The sequence below is a fragment of the Scardinius erythrophthalmus genome (assembly GCF_964197995.2).
Source record: "Scardinius erythrophthalmus genome assembly, chromosome: 24".
Lineage (NCBI taxonomy): Eukaryota > Metazoa > Chordata > Actinopteri > Cypriniformes > Leuciscidae > Scardinius > Scardinius erythrophthalmus.
The window spans coordinates 16,063,343-16,076,544 of NC_138244.1; the positions used below are offsets into that span (position 1 = coordinate 16,063,343).

The 13,202-nt window shown below is 37.6% G+C and overlaps 1 protein-coding gene across 3 annotated transcripts in view; it reads left to right on the forward strand.

The window, feature by feature from the left end:
- Positions 1-13,202, forward strand: part of tafa5b (TAFA chemokine like family member 5b) — a 110,229-nt gene that overhangs the window by 56,020 nt on the left and 41,007 nt on the right. For 2 of the 3 annotated variants that reach the window (XM_081356438.1, XM_081356437.1), the window contains exon 5: positions 11,237-11,328. In XM_081356438.1, coding sequence (XP_081212564.1) covers positions 11,271-11,328 — 58 coding nt within the window. In that variant the 5' untranslated portion in view covers positions 11,237-11,270. Of the gene's footprint in view, positions 1-11,035; positions 11,329-13,202 lie in introns of those variants that run through there. The other variant, XM_081356439.1, reaches the window with a different exon arrangement.

Sequence of the window (13,202 nt, forward strand, 5' to 3'; positions counted from 1 at the left end):
GCTCGGTTCGAGTGATTCTTTTCCGTCAAAGTAGTTGTGTTCGATCGATTGGTGTATGACATCAAAGTACTGCTGTCTGCTCTCTAATATATCGCTCTCGCGGTCGCGGTACTTTGATGTCATACACCGATTGGTCTGCACAGCGCTGCTTTAAGTCGAACACAACTAGGCCAAAAGGTGTGTTCTAATGTAGGCTACTGCTTAATACAGCATCTGTTTGTACAATAATAAAGTTCAACATAAGCCTATCAATTAAGTGGGGTCTACGTTTTTTTGATCAATTTTATTTTAAAAACATGACACAATATAACATCGCAACAACTACATGAAAAGAGCTTTTACTGTCATAAAAAAAAACAGATTTGTAATGAAGGTGTGAGAACATGAAACACACGTTATTGGTGTCATGTGGTAAATTCGGCCAATCGTGGAACAGCCACTCTTGAGAAGCTGCGCTGACCATAGACATCATATAGGTATAGGCAGAGAATGTAGACGGGCTCTGGTATAGGTGACAGAACCAGCCGGCTGCTCTCGAATCTCTCTCGCGGTACTTTGATGGCATATACGTCACAGTCACGTGGCGTTGGGGCTGTCTCAAGTCGTACAAAATTTCTAACCCGCATTCACTGCTTCAAGTAGCCGCCGATTCAAGTCGAACACATAGGGCCTACACCTGTTGACTCTAGAACCGTTAGACAAAGCAATTCAGTCAGACCGAGTTTGTGAAGTGATTCACTAAACACGCCCGAATCAAAATAACTATTTGTTCCCTAATCGAACATTTAATTGTGTTCAAAAACATGCGGACGCTTTCATCCATGTCTGCATGACTGGAATTTATCATGTTCATACTCTGTGGTTTTCTTCAATCCCCAAGCATCTTCATCATGTAGGCTATATAAGTTCAAATAAGGAGTCCTAAAAGTATCATATTCATTTAGGCCATGTAAGCTTTTTTTTTCCTAAGACGAACTGCAGACCCGCATACTGGATTTAGAAATGAAATGAAAGATTTGACAATAACAACAGGATCTGGCCAATACTTTGAAATGACTTTTTAGAAACCCTCTAGAGGGCAGTATTGCACTGCTCGTGAGTTTTAGTATTCAGCACATTACAGTTACTCGACACGTTGAAATGATGAATATCATTTATTTATTTATTTATTTTGTGCTGATTTACCATTGAAATATCGATCTACCTTCAAAGGAAAGCATGAGTATGCAGGCGTTAGAGGATTTTTATAAGGGGCACATTTTTCTTTGTACAACAAATTGTCATTTAGGTGCATGCTTGCTTAACCTTCATAAAATCTGATTGTCAGACTCAGAAGGTCAAACTAAATAACATATGAGCTATGAGTTTTATTTTATATCAATTTTACAGGACCCATGTCTCCAAAATTTCTGTCTCCCAGACACAAAACCCAGATTTGTGTAATTTTGCAAATGTCTCGCAATAAATTTCACAAGTAGGGTAAAATCAATACTATTTAAAATAAATAAACTATCAATTGGAGATCATACCTAGATCTATGGAGCACTAACTTATTATATAATTAATTACAAGCAAACAAATGCAAAAATATTTATCACCTTTTGGTCAGGCAAGGACAGTGAATGTCTGAACCAGAGCAGGAAAATAAAGTTGTTCTCTGCGACCGGTGGTCCTCTCATTAGTTTTGGCAAGGCCCTCCTAAACAGGCACAGGGGTCCTGTTGACCTTGATGGCAAGAGTCCTGTGTTAAACACTAATGAGAGAGAGACATCAGCTTGTCTACAGCTCCAGCCCGATCAAACAAAGGGGAAGTGGTCTAAAAATAAACGGAACTGATCTGATCTGCAGGTGAAGGCGGTGCTCTTTTGTTTGTTCTTCAGTGAAGGTGTGGATATTTATGTGCTTATGGGAATTTATGGGTTTCTGGCTGAAATAATAAAGATTATCCATTTTTGACCTTCTGCTTGGAATACTTAGATCCAGAAAATGCTCTCCGAGGCTGATCCTCAACCTTTTCCCTTTCAAATTGAAATTATTGACATGGTTCCTTTCAAAAGGTAAGAATCTAGGAGATATGGTGGCACAAAAAAAACAGCTATGAGAAAAAGACAATATGCTGCTCATGTTCAAAGCCCTCTGCGGGCAGGAAGAAAAAGTGGCAGATTCAAAGAACAATTAATTTGCACAATATAATCCACTTCTATTCCCTGCCAGCAGGATTTATGCCAGCTCTGCACATGAGAGCCACGAGGCTCTCTCTGGGCAGGAACAATTTCATCAGCCCTCCATGATTGATGAGGAGAGCAATGAATCTCTGAGGAACGAGGCAGAAACAGCCTTTCCCTCTCTCCCAGTCCCTGTCACCTCTGTTTCCCTGGCGATTCCCTGCTTTCCGTGATTCTTCTGCTCTCGTCACTCTCCGTCATCTCATATTCTTCTCTGAGCCAGTGTGCGTGGCATATTGTCTCATGTTTATGGAATACAAATCTAGTTAGTAAAATAATTGTAGTCAATCATACTAAATGTAGTTAGTCATAATGTAATAGGGGGCAACATTCATTGAAAATGATTTAAAAAAGTAATCTGTTCTTCATTAAAGTTTTACAGATAAATAAACTAATCATAGATTAAAAAATAGATGAGATAATGACTCCAGTTTTGAGTGATGCTGCCTCAACTCCACTTGGTGTCAGTATAAGTCCAAGAGACTTAGGTCATGTTCCGTTGTTCTTGATCGGGAATTTCGGGGGAAAGGTCTGTCTACTGCCAATAGTGTAGCAAAGTATGTAGCACAGCTCACGCATAATTTACTTTCAAACCAACCATCTTTCTGTTGGAAAACTTTCGCCCTTGAGCAAAATTCACAAAAGCATGATTCCTATTGAAATTTCACCTGTGACAATTTGCTTAACCCTTAAACGCATACCTCGGGTCTTCAGTGACCCGGGGCGTCCTTCACCACCCTCCTCCTCATTCATTTTTCAAAGTTAGACATCAACCTTCTTAGTATTCCTTAATCAATTCATTATAAACAATAGGCTTTAACAAGAAAAAAATTATAAAAGAATGCCTGCTTTCCCATTTATTTTTTGTAAAAAACTGTATAGGGTCACTAACGACCCGAGGTGTGTAACTGTGAGTATATATTTTTTCTGCACAACAATAATTGAATCTTTGATGAATTAATAAGTGTAAATCACCTTTATTCCACAAGGTGGCAATGTCTGATACACAATGATGAAGTGACGTTTCACTCTTTGTTACAGACAGAAAACAAAAGAATAGGAAGTATCATCAGCAAAACTTGAAATGGCTCAGTGATTTACTGCAGAGCAAGTACTGAACACAGTTAAATATTAGTGGCACTGTCACTTGATGGTGGATCTGGTGAAGAAGCTGTCAGCGATCAAAATATTGATTTTGAAAATGTTGAAAATGATAGTTTTGAGAATATGGTTTAGATGGCAAATATGAGCCAGATGCTGAATGTACTGGGAAATGAGCTCTGACGAGGACAGTGATGATGCTCAAATGAAACCCTTCCAAGCTCCAAAAGGTAACAAAATATGCATTATTTACTAATATTACTAATATAGTTACTCTAATATTATATTATCATGATAGGCAGAGATCCATCCGTGTTAGATATAGATCCGGGTCGCTAAAGACCCAAGTATGTAATTATGATTGGTGAAACATTCATGCATTTAAGGGTTAAAAAAGGTCAATGTAACAGCACATTAAAGGACCTTTTCACCTGAGCGTGATTAAGCGGCGCAAATGTATGACGCGATGACGCTCCGTCCAATTAGATTTGAGCTTACCTGAGCTTTCAAAGGTGTGAAAGCGCTCAGTGTGAAAGCGCCATAAGACGGGTGAGTGTTTGCGAAACCCATTTGAAAACAGTTGCAAGTGGTGCAAAAATGCACTTCACCTTCAAAGTCTGGACTTTTTTAGTAAAACATCAGTAACAGCTAGAATAGAAAGTGACATGAGGGACAGATAATCGTGTTATTTTGTTGTTAAGGCCACAATATGGTACTGTACGGGTGGGACTTATGTTGACATTATCCAACTCCAAATTTAGCTCCATTATTAAAATGACTATAATCCATCAAAGCGAATCAGCCCTGCGCTTGCTTTTACTGTAAGGGAGGGACAGTTCACAATGAGGACTTTGTTCCGACATGCCATTAAAACGATGACTTAAGGAACTTGCTTTATGATTTCAAAAGCTTTAGAAAATAAAAGTGTATTTTTCAGCAGTTGGGTCTGGCTAGCTGAGGTTGCTGGCCTCAGATGCCATGACTGATTTATGAGGTACTACTGCCTCAGTGACACCGCCCTCTTCTGCACTTCCTCCATCCCAAACAAATCCACTTTTCTTTAATCCGCAGTCAATATATCTGACGCTTACAAATTTTAATGATATATATTATTTAATAGGCTATGTTATAGCCTATGTTCTTTATCTTATTTTAATGTATTAATTTATTTAGTATGATGATGATTCTGTTCTGATACCAGTGTTATTATAGTTTTAATAATATTTTGAGTTAGCATTTATTTTTATGTTAATTTTAGCTACATTTTTTAGTAATTTCATTGTGTGTACCTTGTCTGATACAAATCTCAGTGCACTGGTGGCTAAAGAGCCACAGCAAAAATTATTTAAATACATTTCAAAATTAGAATAAGAAATAATGTGTTGTTTCGACGTAAAAAAGTATGTATCCGTGCTTGACTTAAAATATTATGTTTAGTTAACTTAAGTTTAGTTTAGTTAGGTTGGACATTTAATTTATCTCAACAAATTTTAAGTTGTTATAACTAATTGCAGCAACAATTTTTTACAGCGTAATGCTCACAAATTTAATTATTTTATTTAATCAGAATGATGTTTATGTTCCGATATAAATCAGTTTGGTCAACTGGTGCCTTATATTTTTCTTTTAGAGCTCACCTGACCTAACATCTTATTCAGGTGCAAAGGTTACTTCCGACCTTTCAGTAGAAAATAATGTTCCTGGCAATACAAAGACCAAGGTTGATCACTGCCGCTGTGCCCTCCAATTGTATGAACACACATCTAGTGCCCTGTTGACACTCCAGGAGAAAAAGGACTGATAAGAGTGAAGAGATAAAGAAGAATGGCAGCTAGGAGGGTCCTCTGGGCAGGCAACCAATTACAGATGACAGCATCAGATTGTGTGTAGTCTCTTTCACCATCAAAAGACAAAACTCCCATAAAACTGGCTACAAAAGGACCAAGGACACCCTGCTCAAGAAATGGAGGAAGGAGGAAGAGCATTTTCTTGACTCTGAAAAGTTCTCCTGAGTCATTTGTCCGTTGCACTTGACTTCACTTTCCGTTTGGGCAGAAAAAGAAAGACCAGACTAATGATGTAGCCTACTGTAGTTTAATGAAAAGGTTGCTATTCCAATGAATGCCTTGCCTTTGGCTATTGGTCTAGAATATTTAGAAACATTCCTTTAAACAGCAGTATATGCAAAATATTCATATTATCTTGTTTGTTTTTATGATTATGTTTTTGAAAGAACTCTTTTATGCTCACTATAAGGGATCATTTAACTAACACAAAATACAGTAAAAACAGTAATATTGTGAAGTAGAACTGTTTTCTATTAGAATATATTTTATTAATTCATTTACTCCTTTGATGGCAAAGCTGAATTTTCAGCATCATTACTGATTACACAATTTTATATATTATGTACACATCAATGAGTCAAAAAATTATGACCACCAGCCTAAAATGACTCATCGGACCAGGCGACCTTCTTCCACCGCTCCAAGGTCCAGTTCCGACACTCGCGTGTCCATTTTAAGAGCTTTTTGGTGGACAGGCATCATCATAGGGACTCTAGTTTGGTTTACGGCTGTCCCATTACGCAGCAGAGAGTGATGCACTGTGTTGTGACACATTCCTCCCATAACCATCATTAAAATTGTGTGTGACTTGTACCTTTATTGCCCTTGTGCTTCAATGAGCCTTGACATAAGTTTGAAGTTCATCCCTCCTCTGACACTGTTGGTAAATTCTCAGCACTGCTGACCGGGAGAAATCCACAAGCCTTGCCGTTTCAGAGATACACTGATCCAGTCGACTTGCCATAACAATTTGGCCCTTGGCAAAGTCACTCAGATCTTTATTCCTGCTCATTTCTCCTGCATCCAACATGTTGATTATGAGAACTGATTGTTTGTTACCATCTAATCTACCCAGACCTTAATATGTGGCCTTGTTAAGAGATGATCAATGATATATTCGCATCACCTGTCACTGGTCATAATGTTTTGGCTCATCCATGTATATATATTACACTATATAACACTCACCCCGTCTTCTATTGTTTGGACAAACATATCTCGCACTAGTCAGGATGCTCAAATAAACAGAACAGTTTAGATAGCACCACAGGACCACAGTGTTTACACTTTTGAGGAAAATCATCTTACAAATGGCTTATTTACAGTTCTCCATCTACATTAAGCTAGGAAAGAGAGAACAATTTTAACATCGGAACATTTGGGAGTTTTAGTGCTACTTTCAAGGACTCAAATTATTGTGGAAATTAATAGGCCAAGTTTTTTTTTGCATGAATTTTGCAATACAAATAGACGACTTAAATGGTAAGACTTTAAAACCTCTGGAACCAGATCATAGGCCTATGCTATCTTCCATTCAACACGCTATGTCAATATAAATGGCTTTTAACAACACACTTTATGAAATAATAATGAACAGGGGATACAGGAATGATATTATCACTCCGCATTATTTAATTCCGAACGGTCTCAGGATAATAAACAATTCTGTTTAATTCAAAACAAGTAATGAGAAAGGAACGCAAGCGCAATTAAGTCCATGCTAAACAACAATAAAAGAAACATAACTTTTGTAATAACTGGTTACATAATCATGTTGGATGTTAGATTCATTTCTACAGGCTGTATGAAGACATACTCCCTGTCAGTCACTCGTGCTTAATCCATCTCATAATAAGCAGAGTGACAAGGACCTTGACTGCTCCCTCAGGTCCTATCAGATTGGTGTTGTGCATCCTCAATCCCTCTTGTGGCACACATTGCTTTGAAGGTTCCTACCTCTTAAGAGGCTGAGTAATGTTATTCTCTCATGACATCTCCTTGCCCCTTTCCACTAAATGCAGTATATTGTCTCCTCACTGAAACCGCATGACGCTCGCACGCATAGACAAACAATTTTGATACGTCTCCAGAATGAAACTTTAATGAGCTGTAAAACAAGAAAATACATGCCTGTAAGAAAGGAGTCTGGACTCACTTACTATGTTACAGTTACCAACTGCGAAAAGAGAAATAGAGATTCATGGTATTATAATACCGTCAGCTTGTTTCTGAACAATAAGAAGAGGAAAGTTGGTGCTGAAGGTCAATTTCACACAATCTCATTACAATTCATACAGCAGCTTTCATTGGCCAAGGACCACCCAGAGGCAGTTTCACTGACATGTAAAGCAACCACTCACAGTTGTTGTTGTTGTTCAAAATATAAAGTTGGTGTCCCTAGCATAAAACTCTTGGACATATTTTAAATAGTCTTTGTTGTGAACTTTACATACTCCCTTTTGAAAATCCAGCGTTTAGTTGAGCATGATAAGCACTCATTGTCACATTTGTAAACACCACAGGTTCTTTTTCCATGAGGGGGTTTGGCATCACGACGGCTTTGTTGCCAGGCAGACCGTTAAAGAACGCAACATGCACGTCTCCCAGAAATCCTGTTCAACCAATCAGATGACGACTTTTGGACGACTTTCCAATTTTGTGTGACGTATGCATCAGACATTCCAATTGCGCCAATTCCAATTAAAATAACTGGATTTCGCTCAAGGAATTTAGCGGAGCATCGGTAAATGTGACCGCACTTTAATTCATACGAATTCATATGATCTCTTTGTTTTTGTACAGGTGGATGTTTAGGGTGGGGTTAGGGGTGGACCTAATTCTTACTTTTTTCTAAAACTTTTACATTTACGTATGATTCATATCGTCCAAATTAATATGAAATCGCCATGTTGTTAAAAAAAATTACATTTTCCTTTGAGTGTCTTGGAGAGGATGCTGTGATCGAAAGGCATGAAAAATTATACATTTTGAAATATTTCTTCTCCTTTCCTTCAGCAGGCCGCTTTGAAGTAGTTGTGATTTCCCTTGGGGGTGGCCCGGGGCCAGGGGTGGACACCAAGGGGTTTAGAAAGAGGTGGGTCGAGGGCTGTCTGCTATTGTACACAATCATCTGAGTATCCCAGCAATCCAAGCTCTTGGATTATGAATTATAGACACGTGCCCAACACCAGCATCTACTCTTTGCCCCAGGAACCCACCCACACTTGATCTATTGATCCTTCAAAGGAATGAAACTTAGCATGTCATAAATAAAACCATCAAACACCGTCATCTCTCAAGTGGATGACGTAGGAAAACAAGGCTTTCCCATGAGGACACCAGTGCTGAGGGCTGACTTAATTAAATTGCAAGTTTTCCAGCCTGCATTAGTATTTGAGTCCCATGTTTGTGACTAGTCAAGTTCATCTAAACGGTTTGTATATTAAATACAAACAGCACTTTTCCTAAGTGCTACATCAAAGTTTTATCAAGACCATTTCCTCTGGTCTCTGCTTGGATATTGGTGTCCACAGCTTAAGGTGATGTTGAATTCAAAGGCTTATCGTGGGCAAAAATGCTATGTAATGTTATGAATACTAAAATGCACACAGTGAGATAAATGCATAGCCTGTCAATGAAAAATGCAGATGTCTGAGAGGATACACAGGATAAATCTTTTTAAAATGTACTTTTGAGATGCCACGTTTAAGAAATGGAGTCTTTTTATTTATGTTGGTTTCATACATTTTTGAAGTGTTTATGACATATTCAACAGAATTCTTGATTTAGTGGCTCTAAAATGCCAGGTGGCATAAAGTAAACACTGAAAAACTTTCCTTGCAACTTGATCATTACTAAACACATATTTTCTTTAAATCACACATAAACACACACACACACACACACACACACACACACGCATTTATGGGAACCTCTAATTCAGCACATGGCTTCAGTTGTACTTCACATACTTTAGAAAGTGTATCAAATATGGTTGACCAGTAAATAGTAAGTGTGGGGCACGACCAAAACATGTGAGTAAGATCTGCTTCTCCAGTGTGACATCTTATACAGGTCTTGTCAAAAGTAGGATTAAAAGAAGCAATACGTGTTCTGCTTAGGTGCACACGGCAAAACCTTGAATTAAACTCAATTGGGCACAAGACTACCATTCACTCTACGTAGAGCACTGCTCCAAAAATCATCTGAAAATACTATTCCAAGCTTTTTCTCCCATCCACTTTTACAATTTCTCAGCATTTCTCAAATCATCCTTAATATTAGCAAAGAAGTATGTGCATTCTCAAAACAATTCGTACAAACACCACCATACATTGGATTACCTGCAAAAGCCTGTAACTTACAAAATCTTTAGTTCATCTCTCAAAAGTAAGAATTTATGTCAATGCCATCAGAATGAAAAGTCATTGTGTCATTGTTCACAAACAAAATAGTCAAAATGCTTAGTCATGTTGTCAATAAAACACAGCACTCTGTTAGTATTACCTGATGTAAACTATAGCAACAGTTTGGGTGACAGTTACTGTATTGAAATGTACAAAGCTGCGCTTCTTCTGTAAGCCATATGTCCATTTCAAAAGTACAAATATGCACACTACTGTACGTGAGTTATTGATTGAAAGAGACTGGATAGGATTCACAGTTACACTTTTACTAGTGGTCTGACAAAAAAAAAAAAAAAAAAACATTACAATTTTATTGTGATATACATTTTCAATACATTTTAAGCAACATGGCATTAGCAACTGATAATGTAGGAAACCGCAGACAATTGTACATAATCAATTGCATGAATGTACCAAAGTAATCGCAACTTGTTCAAAAGAATGAGAAACTGCTTTTATGATGTGCACAAGTGACAAGATGATGTGGAAGTTGAACAGGTAGTTTTGAGAATTTCATTTCTGATCTGAGAAATGCACCAAAGCGACTGAGAAAAACTGTAATCTTGTCTGTTCCTACTCTTTTTAAAGACATGAGAATTGTATATATTCTTGAAATAAAACATTGTAGTCGGCACTTCAAACAAAGAGTCTACAGAAGACTTAGATGGAATATATGGAAATAATGGGCTTTGGGCATTCACAAAATGACGTATCTGAAAATAACGAAATAGGTTGGTTTGATTACTGTAAGATTGAATTTGGAACACAAATCATTAAAACTAGCAAAAATATAAAGATCACCAAACTGAGCAATGCCCTTATCTTGCCATTGTTTAAATGTAGAGTCTAGTTTGGCAGGGAGGAATGCATGATTAGTATATTGGGCTGTGAAGCAGAAGTGCTTGTCTTAACTGCAAATGCTGGCATAGCTGAGTCCATATTTTAAGAGAATGAACAACCGGATTCGATTTATATTGAGCTATTTTAATAGGTAGGCTAGATGTTACTAGGGCTTGTAAAGAGGTTGCTGTGCAGGATTTAGATTCTGTTTCATTCAAGTCATTTTAAGTATGTTTTTTTTGTTGCCATTTATTATGGAAATATAACTTTTTTATGTAATATTTTATTTAGTATATCCAGGCAGACAAAATACTGCCACTGCCACTGACCCATGTAAAAAAATATTGTTGGTTTTGGTTTAACTTAAAAAAAAAGTAAGTTACCAGGTTGCCTATATATATATTCACTTCAGTTATCAAGCACTTTCTTTAGTCGCCGGATGAAACCGCTTCTCTCCAATTCAGCAGCCCATTTCTTATTAAAGTTTTACAGTTGCAGTCTTTTTTTTTTACCCCAACTCATCTCTTTTTAAGTTATCTGTCGGTTAGTAGCTCTGCGAGACATGATTTAGCCTATTTTCCTTTAAAGTGTTAGCTTGAATAGTCTCTAACGCATCGCTGATAACAGAGGATCTTCTTTTTGCAGTCTCATTTCAGTGCTTCTCACGGATACGTTCGCGCCGTTTCTCCCTCGTTTGTTTCTTTATGGCAACTTTGAGACGAAAGCCGACGCGTGAATAGCTGCTGGCTATATGAGCCAGATTGGAGGCTAATTTGACTGGAGAATTGAGGCTGACTTTGATGGCTTCGCCCTTTAGGAAGAGGACTAGACGGAGGAATGCGTGGCTGACGATGTCCTCAACTTTCTGGGTTGTGGTGTTGTTGAGCGGTCTGCTGATCCTGTACTGCGGTAAGTAAACTGCTCTCCTGGCTTATAAATCTTTCATTTATTCCCATAACTCGTCGACAATCATGCAATTGTGAGTTCAGAAGCAATAATGAGTTCGTTATGTGATAAGCTCGATATGAAAACAGGACAAATCAAAACGAAGAGTTTTGGTTAGAGCATTTAACCCCAAGTGCTGTTAAATAGTTTTTACATAGGCTATTATCCCCCCCCCCCCATTTTTTTCCTCCATTTTTTCCATATTTCTATTTCCCCATTTTTACCATTGACAGACAGACAGATATATAGATAGATACATACATACATAGATAAATGTAACCATAATTTCCCCTATTTCACTAAATGATATAGTAGATAGATCTATAATTTCCCCTATCTCAGCAATGATAGATAGATAGATAGTCAGACAGACAGATAGATAGATAGATAGATAGATAGATAGATAGATAGATAGATAGACAGACAGACAGACAGACAGACAGATAGATCTATCGTTTTAGACAATAATTTCCTGTCACCAATATCCGGTCATTTTATATATTAATTTCCCCTTCTTTACCTATGATAGATAGATAAATAGATTGTTAGATAGATAGATCTTTCATTTTACACATTAATTTCCCCTCATTTACCAATGATAGATACATAAATAGATAGTTAGATAGATAGATGATTTTAGATATTAACTTACCCTCTTTTACCAATGATAGATAGATAGATAGATAGATAGATAGATAGTTAGTTTTTACACAGTCATTCCCTCACTTTTACCTACCAACTTTCCTACAGTCTATGCTACTATAAAGATAGAGAGGTAGAGAGGTAGAGAGAGAGAGAGAGAGAGAGAGAGAGAGAGAGAGAGAGAGAGAGAGAGAGAGAAAGAGAGAGAGAGAGAACAGTAAATGTCCATTTAGTTACAACATTTAACTTAAGTTCATTCCCGCTATATGACTAGATTACTGGTCTGGTGTTTGGGGACTCAGGAGTCAAGCCCCACTGTACTGTGGCTGTCCCACTGCCTGAGTCTTCATTAGCGTCGTGTTGTCCTATCGATTCCATCTATAGCACTGCATTTAGTTAGAGGACACAGCAAAAAACAGACACTTCCTCCCCAGTGGCCTTTCAGCAAATAGGCAAAACCCCTTAATCAGTTTTATTAGGGGATGTAGCATTTCTGGAGCAGACACCCAGAGCCCATTGTAGCTTTCAGAAGGGCTGTGTTCTTGTCTGAGTCACCATTGCATATTGACTTGAGTACATTAAAATCTTTAGTTCTTTCTAAGACAGGCCAGCAAATGGAAGTCTTTATTGATTGCTCTGCGGAGACAGCATTCACACAACATTTTAACCTCCGAACAGATTTTTGTACTTCTAATGTGGGGGCCTAAAATAGCCAAATCATTTCAATAAAAGCAACAAGCATCTTTTTCCATGTATTTGAGCTATTATTTATCTTTTAAAAGCTAGAATGCACTAACACCACACTAGAGTCCATAACTCAGAATAAGCTTGGAGACAGCCCATCTGTTCAGTGCATACAAATAATACACATAAAAAAAAAAAACTAAAATATGTTTTCTAACCAGCAACTGTAATGCTCAAAACAGTTGAATCAACAATTTCTCTGCATGCCATTGACCTCAAATTATTCATACTGAAAATTTGCAATATATTGAGTGGTGTGTTGAGTCAGAATACAAAATAATGGGATTTCAAAAAGTCTTTATTCCAGAGCTGACACATCGTACTCTTTTAATCCGTCTATACTGTTCTCTGGCTTTTGAAAATCAAGTTATGCAATGGCTGTGATGACCAGCAGAGTGCGAGTGACTCTTGACCTACAGACTCATTATGCAGAGCATCTATAAGCTGCTCAT